The following is a 21,259-nucleotide window of genomic DNA, read 5'->3' on the forward strand; positions in this document are numbered from 1 at the left end:
TTCCGTAATAAAGTGGGAGAAATGCTTGGTCGTACTGTGTAAGCTCCATCACCTGCTGTTTCAATAAAGGGGGAAACAAACAAATAAGGAAACAGAACAGGTCAAATATTATGTAAATGTGAGCTGTATACAGTACATTTCATACCTAAGGTGCATGGTTTAAGGTAGGAATGGAATAAGGCAGCTAGAATAGCAGCAGATATAAACAGGTAAAATAGATGTGTACATGAGATGCATGGTTTCAAAAGGAAAACAGCAATAAAGCGAGACAGGCTCACCTCGCCCACCATCCTTGAGAGCGGAGCCATAGCTATGCATATGGAAGAGGTTAGCCCAGGGGGCTTTCTAACAGGAAGTGTATTATGACTGTTCACTCTACAGACAAATCCAGTGGGAACGTTGGTGAAGTTGGTGAACTTTTCTGTCAGCCTTCCACAGCCCCGTCAAACATTAATCAACTTGAACCCATCAAAACCATGCCTAAAGTTAAGCCAACCAAAACAAACCCTTGCCTAAGTTTAACCCCATCAAAACCATGCCTAAACTTAACCCCACCAAAACAAACCCTTGCCTAATTTTAACCCCATCAAAACCATGCCTAAACTTCACCCCACCAAAATCCATGCGAAAACCATGCCTAAACTTAAACCCGACCAAAACCATGCCTAAACTTAACCCCTTCAAAACCATGTCTAAACTTAACGCCATCAAAACCATTCCTAAAATAAATAAATAAATAAAAAAAAAAATGACTAAGCGTGACAGTGCCAATACCTAATCGTAAAAAATATCAATTCCACGGTGTTTGAGTTTCAAATGTGGCACTACATCACTCTCAGAATCTGGAATCTCCATTTTCTCTCTCAGACTCAGCCTTGATGTCAGGGATCTTTGGAGCGTCTGGTTGTTAATGGTGCGGAGGTAGTAGTATGCATCCTGCTGTTGCACGGCCACAATACCTACAGCGAGCAGCTTCAAAACACAGTGCCTTGCCTCTTCCTCTCCCTCCCACTGTCCTTGATCTCAGCACTTGACCTCACTTGAGTCCTTTCGGTAATGACTTATTCATTCCATACCTCCCTCTGTCTGTTTATCCCTCGCTCCCTTTGTTTTCTGTGTTTATTATTTTACTCTCATTCATAATGTATGGCGAGAGGAGAGGTGGCGGTGGATGGGAGGGCTGTGAGTGTACATTCCATGGATCGACACCAGAGAGAGAGCGAGAGAGAGAGAGAGAGAAGAGAGAGAGAGAAAGAGACAAAGGGAGTGAGAGGGGTAATGAAAAGAGAGATATGGAGTGAAAGGGAAAACAGAAGGGGGATAGAAGGAGGAGGGAGGTGTGAGAGATTGAGACAGGGATAAAGCGGACGGGGCGGAGGGTCAGAGGGACGGGAGGCCGGGAGAAAAGGAAGGAGAAATGTACGAGCCCATAAATAAATGCGACTGAATAAATACCATATGAAATGAAGCACAAACATAGGAAGGAAGAGTGTAGACCACAAGGAGGGAAGACAACAAAAGATCACACTCAGTGTGAAGTGAGCAGTGCTCTCCCTGGATGCACATGGGAACAGCGTGGCTCCAATGTGGATCTCGGACTTCAGATGGCACAATCTGAACAAGGTCAAGGTCAAGGTAAACTTTATTGTCCACAAGGGACATTTTGCTTGGGCTTTCACCCCTACTGCAGCCACAGATAAAACATCAATGACAATACTAGAAATATATACAGAGGGGGGACACAACAATACACAAGTGCACAGAAAGTAGTTAGTAGTCAATATCACTGTCAATTCTATTTCAGAGCCTCATTTAACATTTTAGTTTACACAGGGACAAAGGATTTTTTAAACCTGATATAGTGCCATATAGGTTCACTGTACCTTCTGCCAGAGGGCAGAAGTACAAATTCTCCATGTAAAACATGGGTAGCATCACTCACTATTTGTTTAGCCTGTCTTAGTGTGGTTTGCTCATAAATGGACTGCGGAGAGGGGAGTTGTCCTACTCCTATTGAACCCCAATTGACTTATATTTAAGCTAGTTATGTGGGGGGAAAAACAAGTATTAGCGGAGGAGCTAAGTAACGTACTGGCAGCGTGCACACGGAATCTGGCACGGATCGGTCCAACGTGGTTTCCCAGATGAACTCCTGGAGGGGGTTACAGGGCGTCCCCAGAAAAAGAATCTACAGTTTATTTTCACTCATGGTTCACCAGCTAGAAGCTATAGCTATAGCCCAATTAGACTGTATTAGAGCAGTGTTTCTCAAAGGACTATCTGTGGGTTCCTTTAGGCGGGTCTAAACTGACTCATACAGGTCTGTAACTCTGACAGATAGATAGATAGATACCTTTATTATCCCAAGGGGGAAGATCAGTTGCCAGAGGCAGCACAGCAGTATAAGGTTATTTACAAAGTTACAGAGAAGTAAGAAAAAGAAAAAGAAAAAACAAGAACAGAGTACAGTAAAGAGCAAGGTACAACAAGAGAGGGAACAAATAATATATAAATATATATATATACATAAAGTGTCCTTAAGCACAACTATCAAAATAGTACAGTGTCCAAATCAAATCAAAAGTGACCATAGTAGTCAATGCTAGTTAGTGCGACAAGTATCTCACTGTCATGTCAAACACAAGCAAAAATACCCAAAACTACTAACTCAAGGGCACAAATGGAACCAAATGAACCCTAACGGGTTCATTTGGTTCCGTTTGTACACTGTCGGAGTCAAGGGGAGACCTTGAAATGTGAAAGTTTGAGAAACATTGTCTTAGAGAATGTGTGAGAAAGCCTTTTCAGATCATAGAAAACGCTGGAGGAGGAGAGGCTGACCCAGAAGCGCCTGGAGAACAAGCAACGAACAGCAGGAGGAGGCGGCGGAAGAGGAAGAGGGCTGTCATGGCAACAGCTGGATCAGAGAGGGCACAAGACCAGAGAGGATGGAGGAATTTCATCTGTGGCCTATGATCCTCTGGGAATTTAAAGGTCTGAGCAAGCTAAGCACAGTAAACAAGCAATTCATGTAATAGGTTTCTCTCTGTCAATCTCCCCACCTACAGTGTGGATACTGTAGTGTAGACAGTTGTAGGAGAATTGGGTAGCACTTTACTTAAAGGTGTATGGTTATGTCTTGAGTCATAGTGACATGCATATACATGGGTGTATCGTGTTGGTTTGTGCAGTGGTCCTGCCTATATATCCTATATATGGGCAAATGGGGTTTGTTTACGGTTATGTCTGAGTCATATAGTGATGTCAAGTCCGCCTGCCCTCCCATTAGTGCCATTGAAGAGTATTCTCACCTATCTGTCTTTTCATTGTTTTCTATTAACCCATTCAGAACGGGTACACATTATTGTGTATTGTTATTTTATGCTTTAACTATTGAAAAATAGCAGATATACAAGCTCACAGCGCGGCACCAGTTAGTCTGTTCTTGAGAGACTACTATGTCACTGGTTCTCAAACCTTTTCATGTGAAGGACCCCCAAACTGATATTTATTTGGCCATGGACCCGCATCTCAAAATATTTAGTTCCAGGGACCACCCAGAAGCAAAATTTGAGTTACAAACGTTTGCTTTAACTTCTTCGGTGCCATATTTAAAGTGGGACCTCTTATATTGCCGGTTCGCCAACAAAGGGTTAAAAAAATAGTGTGCATGCTGGTGCACACATTCGTGCACAGATCATGCACTATGCATGTGCATGCTTTTCACAGCTTTCAAACAAGAAAATCCGCTTGGAAATCAGTTCAGGCATTCAGGAGAAGGCAGCCCTTATGTTTTCTTCAAATGTAAACAAACATGGCTGCCATGTTTGAAAGATGGGGTTGGTATGGGGGTTAAACATGCAATTTCGCGATCGCGATCATGGCTAGTACACTGTTGGAGGTCCAAATTCCAAAGACGTCCAGAAGACGTCTGGCAGGGAGGTCCATAGTTAAAAAGACGTTTTTATTATAGAAAACGTCTTTTTAGGCAGGGTATGAGTTAAAAATACATATATTCAAAGATTTGCACTTTTAAAAAAATAGCAGATCTACAAGCTCGCAGCGCGTCACTCGGTGCCGCGCTGTGAGCTTGTATATCTGCTATTTTTTCTATAGCTAAAGCATTCAAAAATAAGTCTCCTGTAGCCCAGAGTTATACAGTCAGGAACTCAGTTTCCCATGATGCTTTGGGCAGATATAAACATCAGCATATTCGCTTCCGCATTCAGGCCAATGATAAAAATGCATTTATCTAGGATTCTACCATCAGATTGTGTCGATTGGGACGGGACGTTAACTAAGCGGCGGACAATTGTCGCGGTAACAATTGTTCTTTTCTGGGTGAAAGAAGACATGTTCGGTGGACGTTAGAAACATCGTGAACTTACACGACTCGGACACGTAGTGGCTTCCATATGGGTCTTCAAAATAAGGTGATATCAATGAAAAACGCTGGCAAAATTGACCGACCTGAATTAATAAATACCTGGCATTGATTGTGTTAATTTCTTTAAGCTTATGGGTAATAATAATAATAATAATAATAACACGATTTTGTTCGCCTGTAATGACTGGCAAAAAAATAAGGATGCCAGGGTGAAAGTGGGTAAACTAAACAGGCGTACCATTACGCTTCGGTTCTCCCATTAGCTGGGAGCTGACAAAGGGGTAATTTGTCTACTTTATATGGGGCGATGAAGCCAGAGTGGTCAAATTAAATGATGTGTATATTGTAAAGTAGTCAAAAAACCACAGTCAATTTAATAGCCTTCAACATCAGCCATTTCACGCACAGCCTCTAGGGAGCTATGGGAGGAGAAAGGGAAGATGGAGGGATGTAGGAGGAAGAGGAGAAATCAGTCAGAAGAACAGAGCAGAAGATGAATAGGAGAGATAGAGAGGAGTCAATACAGAGTACCTGCAGGAATTGACACTTTAACCAATTTAAGAAAAACTGTACACTAGTTTGAAACAAAATGTATGACAGATTTTAAATCACCTTCTGAAAATATCAGACCCTTTGTTTTATAAAAGAATGTTTCTAAAGGCGGACTCAGTCGGTAGGACTACTCAAACCCGGGCTCCCCCAGCTAAATGAAACATATTGTACTTGACCCGTCCTTGTCCCCTGCTACACTAAATCTCTTAGTCAAGAACAGCCAATGTACAAGCTCACAATGCGTCTCAACAGGACACATTGTTAGCTGGTAGAGGGGCTATTTGACCACACGGTTGGCCCAACATAACATGCCCAGAAAAGGGACGCCAGGGTTCATGTGCTTATAATACACACAACAGGCTTAGAGAATAACTACAAAACACTATTAACCCATTTAGGCCTAGAAATGATTGAATGCTTTAACCAGTGAAAAATAGCAGATATACAAGCTCACAGCACGGCACCGAGTGCCGCGCTGCGAGCTTGTAGATCTGCTATTTTTGAAAAAGTCGCGAAAATGTTTGCAAATCTTTGAATATGTGTATTTTCAAAGCGAACGTTTCAACTCAAATGTTGCTTCTGGGTGGTCCCTGGGACTAAATATTTTGAGATGTGGGTCCGTGGCCAAATAAATATCATTTTGGGGGTCCTTCACATGAAAAGGTTTGAGAACCACTGACATAGTAGACTCTCAAGAACAGACTAACTGAGCTCCAGTTAAGTGAAAAGTACCTTTTCTTTGACGATGGCTGGCCAGATTGCTGACATAGAAACATAGTTTTTTTTCCAAAAATCTTAGAAGGATTCAAAAGACACTTATAGAATCGGGTCAAAATTCAAATTTTCACGATTTTTCAAAAATAGCAGATCTACAAGCTCGCAGCGCGGCACTCGGTGCCGCGCTGTGAGCTTGTATATCTGCTATTTTTCAATAGTTAAAGCATAAAATAATGAAACACAAAATGTGTACCCGTTCTAAATGGATTAAGATTATCTTGCCATGAGGGAGCTACGCAGCACCTCGTGTGATCACGCAGCAGGCTGATGTACACAAACACGGAGGTGGAACAGCTGTCCGCAGAGTGTGCATCGATTTACAGTGCCAAGCCGAGGCAGAGGGCTGGCAGAGGAATCTGGATGAGAAAGTGGTTGTGTGAGATGCGGGCATCAGCAGGCAGGCCCTGTCGTTCTACAGCAAGGGTTACTAGGCAACAATGTCAGCTAGCTGCACCCAGCCGGGACAAAACAGGTTTGGAATTATCGGGGAACAACTTAGGAGATTTTAAGATTGAATCCGTACGAAATAAAATGAAATAACCCTGCACGCCGTCTTCACTTGCACAATGAGGACAACTTTTATTAAGGCGACATTTCGGTCATGGACCCTCTTCAGGCATCTGTGAGATTGAATCTGTAAAACCCAGCTAGGGTTCAATTTGTAAAAAAAGAGATATAGGTATATTTACTGAAGTATTTACTTTGTCGCACTACGAATAGTGAAATAGACAGTGGAGGAGCTCACAACACATCATGACACGCTGTGAGCATGTATATCTGATATTTTCAAGAGTGGAAATAAAATAAAAATAAAACCTGTGCACCGCTCACTTCGCATGGTATCAAACATGACAGAAGTACCGTACATATCTCCTTGTATGTACCGCTCAAAAATTGGGTGGCCAAGGTTAATGGTTAGCATGCATTTTTAACATGAAATAAAATGTTGCCAGCAATCATCAAGGACGATGATACACAAAAGAAGAAGAAGAAATTGTGATATCAAACATCAGTCTAAAATCTACATTTCCCCAAAGTATTTATTAAAAATCGCACCTGTGTATGGTATCAAACACGACACACTTGCATATGTCCTTGTATGGGCCGTTCTGTCCGTGACGTTAGTTATCTCCAGAGCAGTAGAAGAAGAGAGTAGCGACACACTTTGAGCTCGCCGCTCGTTCTATCTAAATGACATAGTTCCCACCGGGCACGATAAAGATAAAGATTTTATCAACTCGAGTGGATGGAAGCGTCCACACCACAACGATAACGCCGACATAATTGATGTGAACGCCGACATATCGGTATAGTTATCTTGCCCTGTGGGAAGGACGCTTTCCAATGGGAGTCAACGCTAGTGTCGTCACTCTCATACTAAAAAACTCTGGTTATCTCCATACATGGAGTTCCGTGCTCATGCGGACATAAACACAAAGCCAGATGTAGGAGCGGTTAGCACCACTCAAAAAACATATCCCCAAAGACCATAACAATGAATGACCAGAAGGGGATATCAAAGGCAGAGAGGCATGGATTTCCCCCTCAGCAAATCCAAACCTAAAGTATGTAAACCCCTCAGATATTCTAAGCAGAGCTTAAGTTCAGTCTCGACCGTTGGCCTCGGGACCAATTTCTCCAATTTGTCTGGAGTGGCGGATCAGGCATGTCAGTGTCTGATTTACTCTGACGGGAGGACCCCGCCTGACGTTTCTTGCCTTACCGGCGGGCGGGCGCAGTCGTCAACAGGCTTTTAGAGTTGTTTTTATTGTTTTCATATTCAGTATAAGAAGCAGTATATACCGTAATAAAACTGACAACATTTGTGAAAACGGATAACAGATGGAGAGGGGCCAGAGAATGGGAGAGAAAACAGATGCGCTAACGAGGTGAAACTTGAAGCGTGTGTGTGGGTGTGTGGGTGTGTGTGCGTGAGTGCGTGTGTCTGTGTCTGAAGGTGAAGGGCAAAAGGACCCGACAACAGTGGTGTAAAGTAACTAAGTACATTTACTTAAGTATCGCAATTAAGTATAATTTTGAGATATTTGTAGTTTGAGTATTTCAAATTTTCAGTACTTTGACTACAATTTTTGGAAAACTTTGTAGATTTTGATTATTATCACAAAACACACATTAACCACTTCAACCCTATATACACTTTGGCCATTTGAAAATAGCAGATCTACAAGCTCACAATGTGTTGCACGTGTGTGCGATTAGAGCTTGTAGATCTTCTCATTTCAAAATAAAATGAAATGTGACATACTGTGTACTGAGTCATTTTACTTTTGGTACTTTAAGCATAATTGATGCCAACACTTCGGGGCGGCATAGCTCAGGGGTAGAGAAACCGTTATTAGAGCACGAAGGGTTCCCGAAGGGTTCCCAGTTCGAATTCAGGCTCCCCCTGAGTTAATGTCGAAGAGTCCTTGAGCAAGACTCTGAACCCCTAGTTGCTCCCGGTGAGTAGGTTGGTGCCTTGCATGGTTTCCTCTGCCACCCGTGTATGAATGTGTGCGTGAATGGGTGAATGTAATGCACAATCTATGTAAAGCGCCTTGGATAAAAGCACTATATAAATGCACCATTTACCATTTAACACTTTCACACTTTTACTCAAGTACATTTTGAATCCCTGACGACTTTAACTTGTAACAGAGTATTTCTACGTTGCAGTATTGATACTTTTACTTAAGTAAAATGTGTGAGTACGTTGTCTCACCTCTGGGCGAAGGGCAAAAGTACCCGACAGTGAAAATCATCTAGGGATCAGCCTCACAGGGGAGGGGAGTAAGAGCACCAGGGAGAAGGAGTAGAGATACAGAACTCATAAGGTGACCTTTGAGTCTTCTCATGTGTGACTGCTGTCAAACAACATCATGGGCCCTGTCTCACACACACACTCTCAGAAGATATACCACAGAGAACAAACGTTTTCCCATGCGTACGCACACTCAATCAGTCTCTCTTAAGCCTCTTTCATATGGCATCTAGTATAGGCCTATGTGCATTTCCCTGCGTCTGTTTGATGTGTTAACTCTCCCAGTATACTTGGATAGTGCAATGGGGAAAACTCGACATAAACCAACCAACCTGCAGAGAGGAGGCACTTAACACCCAGTATTAATAATAAAAACAATATCGAGAATTAAACAATAACAATAATCTAGGGATAACTATTTAGCATTACATATAAACGTCACATTGACATGGTTTTGTGAATAATGGTTATCAAGTTAGTCACCAACTTGTTCCCCATTATTACGAGCTCATTCATAAGATTGTAGATCAGCTTTAGGATGGCCACCCAACAAGTGCTTCTGTTTTTTACCGTTCTATCTTCTTCTAGTTTGTTTTATTATAAAATGCATGTACAGTATGTAAGTAAATCATGTGCAAATAAATTAAATAAAAATCTGTCAAAACACATAAATGTCCCCGTTTTAAAATATCCTGCACAAAATGGCTACACACACATATCTCTTCAAGTTGCTTTCTATCTTGGCACCCATCATTAATGCAGGTGATTTCTTCTTACACTAAGTGCAGCAGTGTATGACTTTGGGCCCTGTGCTGTGGCCCACTGCGGGACCCCCTAATGCCTGGTCACAGCGATCATGACTGTGACTCTTTCTTTTACCATCCATGAACGCACTCGCAGCTGCGCACACGCACACGCACACGCACACACACACACACACACACACACACACACACACACACACACACACACACACACACACACATCTTTCATATAGACTACATCGTCATCAATAATGGATGGGTAACTGAAAGCCACTATATGGAAAGGTTTCTATATGACCCTGGGGCAAGTCCATCTGTTTTTACACTCACACACGCAAGCAGATCTGTATTATTACTAAATAGATGTGTTCCGGTTGTAATGGGTTAATTGCACCTCATTTCCCTGGAATGCAAATATGCAGTGACAAATACCACAAAGGAGTGTGTGGGCTATCATTATTATAATAATTATTATAAACAGATCCACATAGGAACGGTGTGGCTCTTAAGTGGATGTGGATGTGGCCTTAATGTTGGCAAAGCTTCAGCTCAATCCGCATCCCATTGGCTTATATACAGTAATAAACATTTAAAAGTAGAAGAAGGAAGAATCCATTATTTCAGTGTGAATGGGCCCTACTTCTAAATAATTATATACGGAATATAGGTGTGAGTAAAGGGCTAGATCCTACCTTCATAAATGAAGCATGCACTGTATGTGTGAAGATGCTTGCATGCATGTGTTTGTGAATGTGTGTGTGCGTGCGTGTGTGCGTATGCACCACTCGAGGTGAAAGGTGTTTATGTGCTCTGTGATGTGGGTGTCGAAGCTGCCGACTTTCTCCACAGCAATCTTTAAGGCCTATACTTTTGACGTTTTCTATGACGTGTGTGTGTATATGGTTATGTTTGAAGACGAAGACAGCAGAATGACCAGCAAACAAATCAGTCAGCTCCATATATGGGCACAAAAGGAGGCATGCCCATATACAGTATGGGCATATACTGATGACATCAGGGACCTCCATACAAGGACTGACGGATACAGAGATCCTTTTCTTGAATTAGAAATCGTTGTCCAGATCAAAAGCTGACATTCAGGCAGTAATCACGTCAAACACTGTGGTGTACATGTGGACGTGTTCATGATTTGACAATAAGGCAAAAACAAAGTTTGTGTTTCTTTGTGTTGCAATTTATGATATATTTTTGTATTTATATTTTATAAGTGCTACCAAATAAACCTTCAAACTTTTTTCAAGACTATCACCCACATTTCCATTCTTTTCCAGGTCAGGAAAATATCATAGTTCCGTTCTTCTGACCGTCTCTAGGCCAGTGGTTCTCAACCTGTGGGTCGGGACCCCCTGGGGGGTCCCCAGATGATTAACTTAATATGAAACATTGTTTCCTCACTCAACAGTAAACAAACCAACATAAATATTAAGTGTATAGAGGGTATCTGCACATTTCTGAAGTTACAATTTAAGGACTTTTTAATACCCTAATTGTGAAAATAGCCGATCTACATGCTCACAACGCCTCACGTTGCGAGGCGTTGTGAGCATGTAGATCTGCTATTTTCACAATAGAACCGTGTTATACAAAATGTAATACCTCAACTCTTAGTGCTCGTCAGGGTGGGGGTCCCCAGTTAAAATATGATTATTTTGGGGGTCGTGGCCTGAAAAGGCTGAGAACCACTGGTCTAGGCCTGCAGAAAGCACAATGATGGTGCAAAGATAACTAGACACTCCAGTGCAGTCCAACAAGCCAATGAGCAGCTGGCCTACAAGGCTCCTACAAGGCTCTGTCCCTTCCTTCACAAATCGATAATGTGTTTATACCATTTTAATGGGGTCACGGGGAATATTCTGACCTCAGTATGGGGAATGGCTCTCCAAACCAGTGGCCAACACACGCTCCACTCAACGTGTTTTAGAAGTCAACCTTTGGCTCGCCAACTGGCACTGGAATGCCTTTAATAACAACATAATTCACTCTCTCCTACAGAGCGGGATACCGGGAAAATAAAATCATGCAACCAGACATGGGAGGGGGGGAAAAAAATCAATGTGTATTGTAGGTAAATCAACAGGCACCAACAGATGCACACACGCATGCAGAACCGTTGGAGATAAGTCATCTGCTGGAGCATACAGTATAGGCAGGTGGGGTTCAGAATGCCTGGGGCACCAAGCGTGTGCATTTGTGCATGCATGTGCAGAAAGGATAAGTACGGTTTGTGTGTGTCCAAGCCCATACTGTATGCTACTGCACAGTATGTGCGCGTCTGTGTGCGCGCGCGCACGCTTGTGTGTGTGTGTGTGTGTGTGTGTGTGTGTGTGTGTGTGTGTGTGTGTGTGTGTGTGTGTGTGTGTGTGTGTGTGTGTGTGCACGCATGTGTAGATATTCATGCGGTGCATAAGAGGTACTTTATGCATGTTTGGTAATAAGTGGGAGAACAGAAAGTATAATCCTGCAGTTTTTGCGCACGTCATATTATTAAAATTCATGTGTGTGTTCGTGCGTGTGTGTGTGTGTGTGTGTGTGTGTGTGTGTGTGTGTGTGTGTGTGTGTGTCAAACAGAATTCTCCATCTTATCCATTAGCTTTTACACAGCCATGTGTTTCATCCAATCCCTCAATAGCGTCCCCGGCTGAACGTCATGATGCTCAACTCTCTCAACTAACGTTTCATGAAACACATCATTAGAGCTTGGGCCCTTATCAGCAAGGCACTCAAAAAATAAATAAATAAATAAATAAATAAACGTGAAATAAATAAAAAAAATCATTCATACAAACATGGAAACACTTCCATCATGCCGCCTGGCTCCATTACTCTTCTCACGGAGACACTACTGTGCCAGGGACCGGTGCACAGGACAGCAGGCAACATGCCTTGATGTGAGTGTCTTAATTAACCATTGTTTAAGGCGCGGCTAACGGTTAAAAAAAGACAAAGTTGTCATCTTGTACAACCAACAATCTAATCACATCGTCGGTGTCGGGTGGAAACCTTGTATGTCCAAAAACGAGCACACAACGCCTCACACCGCGAGGCATTGTGTGCTTGTAGATCTTCTATTTTCAATAGTTTCGTGCGACAATCTTGTGTGGTGAAGCAGGGCTTTACTTTACGAAAAAAAGAAAACATACACATTTGAAACGAGCTTTCTACCCGACAGTGAGGATATACAGTATATTTCTACATTGGAATATGGAACGTGTTCCAGCGCCACAAGCAAAGCCCCCCAGGGCCCAAGTTTGGCCCACCATGTGAATATCAGTGGGTACTGGATTTGTGTGAGTCTCAGGGGCCGTTCACACTGCAGAGTGCTTTCTTCTTTTTAAAGTGCGTCCCATCTGGTTGTGATGGAGTGTTGTTGTGTGGAGGGAACATACAGAGCTTGTATAAAGCTTTGTATCAGAAATTATTATTATATATACAGTATTACAGTACTGTAAAGCTTGTGTGGTTGTACTAGAGTTGAGGAAGACCCATTGTGTTGAAATGTGTCTGTTGCTCTCTCTGGGTGAAGCAAAAATGAATCTATGTGAAAAGGATATTCATTGAGAGCTGTCTGTTTTCTCATTCTCATAGACGATTCACCTTGAGACTTACCGGTAACAATAGGTGCAACTTGAGACATTCTGCATTCTTGCAGACATTCTGCATTCTTGAGACATTCTGCATTCTTGCAGACATTCTGCTTTGCAGTGCTTTCTCACAACATCTCTTGGAAAAGAAATGACGCGTTTGAAAAGACTGCTGCTTAAGAAACTTTGTGTAACTCTTTCCGCAAAACAAACCCGCGGCCATGAGCCTACACATGGAATCTACACCCTTTCATAGGATATAATGGCTGTGAGCAGAAAACACTCTGCACTCCGTGTGAACCATCCCCGTATGCATTCGGTGGATTTGTGAGCAGGTACGGTATACAGGCCGTCTACGAGTGAGCATTTCTGCCCGTGTCTCCCGGCACAAAACAAACCAATGGAAAGATTTAAGATTCCCACTGTTTGTCACATACATTGCTGTATGCGAGAATTGTTCTCTGCATTTGACTCATGTCTTGGAGCGGTGAGCCCTTGATGCTGAGTGCCAAGCAGGGAGGCATTGGGTCCCATTTTTACGGTCTTTGGTATGACCCGACCGGGGATCGAACTCCGACCTCCCAGTCTCTGGGGGGACACTCTAACCACAAGGCCACTGCCGCTGGTTAAAGCAAGGTTGAAACATCAGCTCCTACCTCAATGCGTCCCGTGTCTGGCTGGAAGCCTCTGGCCGGGTCCTCGGTGGTCACTCTGCACTGGATGGCACTGCCGTTCACCCGGATCTTGTCCTGTTTCAGACCCAGCTCTGGGAGGCTGCGGCCCTCGCATATGCGCAGCTGGGAGTGCACCAAGTCCACACTGGTAGGGAGAAGAGGGAGAGAGAGAGGTAGACGAGAGGCAAAGACAGAGAGAGACAGAGAGAGAGAGTTAATTACTTATTGTCATTTTGTTCATTCATTGATGTAGGCATGAAATGCCCTTAGACATTTCCCGAAATGCAGCGTGAGATCACGTGACCTGGAAGTCTGTCTCCCTCATTCACAACAGTGTAACGCTGCTGCACAAGTGTGCATTTTTCTCCTAATCTAACTTTTAAATCACCTTCATGTTTAAAACGCTGCCTTCTCTACCGGCCGTTACAAGAGCACTGATGCCCGCGATTGTTAGAAAACTGTCCTGACTGAAAGAAAATGCTATCGTGAAAATAAACAGGACATACTCGGATTGCATTTACTCAGATTACTTTTTTGCCAGGCCTTCTTGCCGAGTAAATGTTGAATAATCCTGGGCACCCTATGTATTAAAAGGGATCTATGCACATATTTAAAGCTGTAATCTGAGTTTTGTGTCTGTTTTGAGTTTTCACCCTCAAAAAATTCATTCATCTATTTTACACACACACACACACACACACACACACACACACACACACACACACACACACACACACACACACACACACACACACACACACACACACACACACACACACACACACACACACACACACAGTGCACCGCACCAGGCGTAAGGAGATGAGGGGCAGAGAGAAGAGAGAGCTCAGAAAGACAACGGGGAAAAGAAAGAGATCAAGGATGGTTTATATACTTTTCAGTACATTCCTGAAAAGCCTCAGAGAGAACATTTGCTTCTATTTCACTGTGACCTTTACAAAGAGCTCCACTAGGGAGAATTTCACACAGCTATCATATTTTTGTTTACCTTGAAACTGAATCTAAACTTTAAATCTTTATTTTTCGCTGCTTTGACCCATGAAGTAAAATACAGCCATCAGTCCGAAAATGGTGGAAATGGGAGATTTGGTATCCCACACTGACACTTTACTCTGCCTTGAGTTTTCTGCCTATTTTCTCATCTTCAAGTGTTTGCCGGTTATAAAGTGCCCAGAATTGGAATGGAAGGGTTCAAGTAGTTAAGATTGAACACCCGCAGCACGCGCACGCACGCACACACGCACGCATGCACGCACACACGCACAGACACACAGACAAAGACACCCTGACATCAATTATCAGGTGCACACACAAACCAACACAACTGGGCACTACAGTAAGTCTGCGCAGAAAGGAGCCAGAGGGACAGCGGGCAGAGACATTAGCAAATGAGCAGTTATTTCTGGGCACTGGTATCTAAGCAGGGCTATTTGGCTGTTGAATCATAACATCTCCATTAGCCTACATTCACATGCTGGCCTTGTGCAAGGACAATTATGCATGAGGTTGGGGTGCTAAGTGCCAGAGAAAAGCTGATCCCTCCCTGCTCCACAAGCTTCAAGAGATGCTAATGTTGTGTTTTCATTAAAAGCCCCATGAATACATGTATATGGGTGTCTTTTTTCATCTGTAATTGGCTTCCTCTATAAAAATTGTGTTATAATAATAATGTTAAAATTTGCCCAGTTAGGTAAATGTATATATCAATTACAATCTAAATGTAAAAACTGTATTGCCATTATTTGAAAGCAAGTTGTGACAAATGCAATTTGAAATTTTGTCAATTCATTCACATGCTTGTGGCTTTATTCAAATCCACACCTCGCAAAATGAAGCTAAAACAAAGATGACACCAATACTGAAATATGTTAATTTAATGTGTTCCTTTCTGTCACTAAATGTGTGTTCACGTATTCACACTACTGCTTTACTGTACTGTGAAAGAATGAAGCTAAATGAAGCTAAATATCTGCACGCTCTAATTACTAGCTTTGGCGTCATTATCAAGACACCAGACATAATACAAGAATCATTTGATTCTGCAAATGGAGACATTCCAGCAGCAAATGAGACAATCCTGAGTCGAGTACCAGTCAAACATTCGGCATAAACCAGTTTTTAGTTTACGTATAATTTTTCAATATTAGACACGTTCCGCAAGATGATTGAATGAGGTCCCTCCAGGGCTCAGGAAATTCACCGTGTAATAATTTTACTCCTACAAATTGAAAGGCCTGCAGCAACATTTGTCCCTCGATGCAGACCTGTACAGTACAATAAAAACCTGCCATTTCATTAGAAGGATGGACGATGGAGACCACAACACGCAACATGCGAAGACACCACGACCAATCAAATTCTGTGTGGTTTTGTTCCTTCAATTTACTTCAGGTTAGACCGTACAGTATGGTAATTTCACATTAAATGACTTTTGGGGTAATTTTCAAGTCTACTCAATAATAACAATAACTTCAACTTACTGTAAATAGCACCTTTCTAAGAAAGAAAGAAAGAAAGAAAGAAAGAAAGAAAGAAATAGGCGTCTTACTGGTATTTGATATTCATTTGATCAAAACACCCTCCTATAAGCACATTCAATTTCAAACTCCAGGTTAGACTAATTGAAAACACACGTTTTCTTCTGGTGATTGATAATGACCTGTTAATGAAGGGGGAGACCTTCATTTTAGCTAGTTGAAGAATGAAGGCCTCCCCAGTCCTTAGAAGGACAATACCAGTAAGACTCCCTAATCGGGAGATAAGCGACCGTAGGTCGCTTATCGGCATTTTATGTGAGCTGCAGTGGAGGGGGTCCTCCACTGGGGGCGTCACCACTTTTGCATCCGTTCTGGAGCACGAGGAGTGGGTGGTCCCCGGGAATTCCCCGTGAGCAGCCCCGTTGGGGTGGTCATTTGGTCATTTTTGCACATTTGGTCATTTTTTACACTTGGGGGTCCCCCAGGGAGCTGGGGGTCCCTGGGGCTCGGGGGGTCCTTGGAGGTTGTAGTTTGGCAGGCAAGGAGTGTGTGTGCAAAATGTGGCATGGATCGGGTCAACGGTTGCGGAGATATGAGCAGGGAAAAAGTGTGACGTGTGACGTGTGACCACATTTGGTCATTTTTTACATCTGGGGGTCCCCCAGGGACCTGGGGGTCCCTGGGGCTCCGGGGGTCCTTGGAGGTTGTAGTTTGGCAGTCAAGGAGTGTGTGTGCAAAATTTGGCATGGATGGGGGCAACGGTTGTGGAGATATGAGCAGGGCAAAAGTGTGACGGACGGACTGACTCACCCACGGACAGCCTGTGGAGGTTTTGGTAGTAAATGCGACCTACGGTCGCAATCAGACACCAGGAACAGAGACGTGTGGTGTTAATGAGCCCAACATTGTTGAACAGGCTTATACAAGATGGTGTGTTTGATCAAATGAATATTGAATGAATATTTGAATATTAAATCAAGCAAATTAAAAAATGTCTGAGGTGCACACAATAGTCAGAGTGAAATGTGAAAATGGCCCCAGAAGTGTTTTAAAGTGAAATTTCCCTTTATGTTTAGGCATGGGTTCGGTTTGTTTTGAAATCACTGACCCTACATTTAAAACACTGGTTATGCACTGCTAGTAGGTTAAGTTCATGTACAGTGTGTGTTTGGTGTGGTTTCATTAATTACATTTAGTTCAGGTTGGGCACTATTATATGTTTAAGTTCAGGCATCGGTTTGAAGTGGTTTACGTTAGGTATGGATTTGGTGTGGTTAAAGGAGACGTTCACCCCCAAAATGACTTTTTTGTCTCCACCAGCCGAAGGCTGAGGGAGAGTATGTTTTCCCCTCCGTCCGTCCGTCCGTCCGTCCGTCCGTCCGTGCGTCCGTGCGTGCGTCCGTCCGTGCGTCCGTCCGTGCGTGCGTCCTCGCAGTTTGTGAGCAGCTAATCTCCGGCGCCGTTGGCCCGGTCGCTGCCAAAATTAGCACACACACTCCCTGGATGCCAATTCAGAACCTCTGCCCCACTTTTTTCAAATCAGCCTCATGGTGGCGCTATAACAGGCCGATTTGTGTGGCCTGGTTGTTACCAGCTAATCTCCGGCACCGTTGGCCCGATCGCTGCCAAACTGAGCACACACACTCCCTGGATGCCAAATCAGAACCTCTGCCCCACATTTTTCAAATCAGCCTCATGGTGGCGCTATAACAGGCCGATTTGTGTGGCCTGGTGGAGACCTGTGCTCGGAAGAGCACTGCTTCTAGTTTTCTATTGATTACTCATGCCATGGAGACTCGAGTTCAATAATATTTTCTGTTTTGTGTCGCATTCCTAAAACAAACATTTTATTAGAGTAAATTTACCCACCAATTTACACACCAAAACCATGGTTTGGTGTGTTTACAGTTACAGTATACTGTATGTAGGTCCGAGGCCCATTTACACATCACTCCGGTCATAGCCTTTAAGGAAACCCTCCCTTACAAACCCTTTTATTTAAACCAAGCAAAGTATTTTGCAGAGCCTTTGACTTTACTTTGGAACACCCTGCAGTAAGGTAAACTTTTGGCCTTGCTTATAGACTCCTGACTCACTTTAAATATTATTTTACGCTCCATTTTATGTACCAGGAGCAAAATATTAATCTTTTATGACAGTAAGCATAATTCTATGTCTATGTTGTCCTTCTTGCAACGGTGCTTTTACGGTTCTAAGGGCTTCTGAATAGTGGGCAACTTTTTTTTCTGCCAATCTGGCGAAAACGGGGAACCCCAGAGAATGTTGTGCATAATATATATATTTTTTTCTAACCCCTGGCCGGGGTTTTCTGAGTGTCTACTGGCAGTGCCTTCCTGTACTTAAAGGAGTAGTTCACCCCCAAAATTACCTTTTTTCTATTGATTACTCACGCCATGGAGTTCAATAATATTTTTGGGCTTTTGTCGCATTTCTAAGACGATAATTTAATTACAATAAATTCACCCCCATTGATTCCGGAAGGGGACCCAAATGCATGTGGGTCCCCATCCGGAATCAATGGGGGTGAATTTACTTTTTAACTTCTTTTGTCTTAGGAATGCGACAAAAAACAAAAAATATGAATGTACTTAAGTCTCTATGACATGAGTAATCAATAGGAAAAAAAAGTCATTTTGGGGGTGGACTACTCCTTTAAATTACATTTCCTACATGGTAGCCAACAATCTATTGATCCAGCTATCAATCCATCCGTCCCAACTATGACTCTGTCATTTTGTTTATTATCCATATTTCCATTCATTCAGTTAAAAAAAAATAGTTTTGTCTTCTGTTACAGTCCAGCGTATTGTTTTAAAACATGTATTGATTGTGTAATGTGAACATGAAAAGGGCAAGACAAATTCGACTTGTATGTGTACAACTTATTAGTGACTTAGGCAGTGACCACCTGCTCCCAATAGTTAGAAAGGGTTGAATAAGGAGAACTAATACCAGTTAAGCCCTTTGCACACAGGCGCGTTTAACCGCACGGATAAAACGGACAATATATTTTTTTGAAAAGAAAACAATGATTCTCTATGACCTCATGCACACCAGCTCCGAATTAGCCGTGCGACGAGTGGCTGCCGCCGTGCGTTTTTTTCTCGATCGAACCCAGTTCGATTTGTGCGTCTTGTCGCATGCGGTAAAAAACTCATCACTCCTTTTATGACTCCTTTTTGGATCAGCAGCGCCGATTCCGCACAGCCTTGCACACCAAATCCAATGCGTTTTATTCATGCCGCAAACGAAAAAAACGCAACTGTCCTGTGTGCAAGGGGCTTTACAGTATGTATACTTTTGAGCAGGATTGGGACTGTGCTGTAGAACATTGGTTCTCAAAGTGGGGTCCTTGAGGGAGTTCCAGGGAGTTCCCATGCAGCTAAAAGATAGTTAGGAACCAAATAGATCCTTATGGATCTGTAACTCAGATAGTGCACAAATGGAACCAATTTTTTTTGCAATCTCAGAGTTAAATGAACATCGATTTTACAATATAAATTGGGATCTCTGTGATAGAAATGCCATTACATGGTCCATAGCCTAATGCATGTCAAACTGTGGCTCCTTGAAATTAGAATGACTGCTAGAGGTGTAAGAAACCTTCTCTTATGGGGTCCCTGGCAATCCTTTTTCAAAAGGGGGTCAGCAGGCTAATAAGTGTCAATTTGGGGGTCCTTGACATGAAAAAGTTTGAGAACCACTGCTGTAGAAGACAACAGATTCATGAAAGGTCCGGCTTGGAACCCAATGAGGCATTTGTATGCAAGCCACACTTGCAGGTCACCACGATCAACTAAAATCCCTGTGGTCACCATGATAACCCAAATCCTCTTGTAAGTACGCCAAGTCGATTGGCTTTCACAGACCAGAGCAAACTCATTGAATTTTCTCCCAACTCTCTCTCCCCCACAGTAGCTTCAAAGATACAAATCCCCCCTCCCAAAACAAAAACATGCTTTTATCTGTATTCTAGGTCAATGCCATGCTATATTCTCCCTCAACTGAACTTAATTAATCTATATTCAGCTATACAACGTTAGAAGCCAGTTTTCTATGGACTTTTTATGCCTTTATTATTGACAGGATGGTAGGCTGCAGGAAATGGGAAGAGAGAGATGCAGCAAAGGCCATCGGGATAGGGACTCGAACCCACGACAAGCTGTCAAGTTAGGTAGCGGTCCCGTTCAATGGACATTATTTTTTGTATCGACCAAAAGGACGGTAAAGGACCGAAAATCGCAAATCTAACTGTCGCATCCACGGTGCGTTTCGGATGCAACACATTGTGAAGCTCATACATCAGCTATTTTTTGGCACGTGACGCCGTCGTGCCACAAGGTATAAATCAGGCTTCAGTGCTCTTTGCTGTAGTGAGTCACCATATTCGTCTGAGGAAACAGATCAGGATGGCATATTTCAAATGTTATATATCAGCCGAGCTGCCCTTTTAAAAAGGCAGCTAGTTGTCAGTAAATCACCGGCGGAGTCCAGAGGGCAAAAAAGGTTTTCATTAAACTGTAATCACATTAAAATGAATAGCCTTGTCAGCTGATACATTTATGCTGCAGAAAGAGAGACATTTCAGGGGTTGCAGAGATCACAGCCAAGATGTATAATGTATTGACCTGTGACCAGCGCATGTGGCGCGCCGCACACATAATACACTAACGGGTCAAACGGAGGACCTCTCCCCTATTAAACAATGTGCATGTTATTCAGCCACATGCCAAGGAATGCACGTGCACACCCACCCACACACACCTGCCACGGCTGCCAGGACAGAGGCCATTATCACAGTACAGGGAAAGTACATTAGGCTGATATTCACCGGGACCTGCGCGCGCACGCACGCACGCACGCACGCACGCACGCACGCACGCACGCACACACGCACACGCACACGCACACGCACACACACACACACACACACACACACAGGTTCCCGTGTGCATGCATGCACACACAAGAATGCACATGTGCACCGTGGAGGCTGAGTGCTAATTGCATATCATTTTCAGTCTTTTCACTCAGAGCTCGTTAGCGAGGGAGGACTATGGCTGCCTGCCCGGAACAGAGAAAGAGAGAAATAGAGAGAGAGTGATATGTGGGGCAGAAAGAGAGAGAGTGTGCGTGTGTGCGTGCGTGCGTGTGTGCGTGCGTGTGTGTGTGCGCGCGCGTGCGTGTGTGGACGATGGCAAAAGGGAGAGAGCGAAGGGAGAG

General features: G+C 43.2%; 1 protein-coding gene across 1 annotated transcript in view; it reads right to left on the reverse strand.

The window, feature by feature from the left end:
* Positions 1-21,259, reverse strand: part of LOC308297681 (pyruvate carboxylase, mitochondrial-like) — a 550,569-nt gene that overhangs the window by 375,424 nt on the left and 153,886 nt on the right. The window contains exon 11 of the mRNA XM_080741213.1: positions 13,500-13,662. Coding sequence (XP_080597339.1) covers positions 13,500-13,662 — 163 coding nt within the window. The remainder of the gene's footprint in view (positions 1-13,499; positions 13,663-21,259) is intronic.

This window comes from Nannobrachium achirus (assembly GCF_963921795.1).
Source record: "Nannobrachium achirus genome assembly, chromosome: 14".
NCBI classification, from domain to species: Eukaryota; Metazoa; Chordata; class Actinopteri; order Myctophiformes; family Myctophidae; genus Nannobrachium; species Nannobrachium achirus.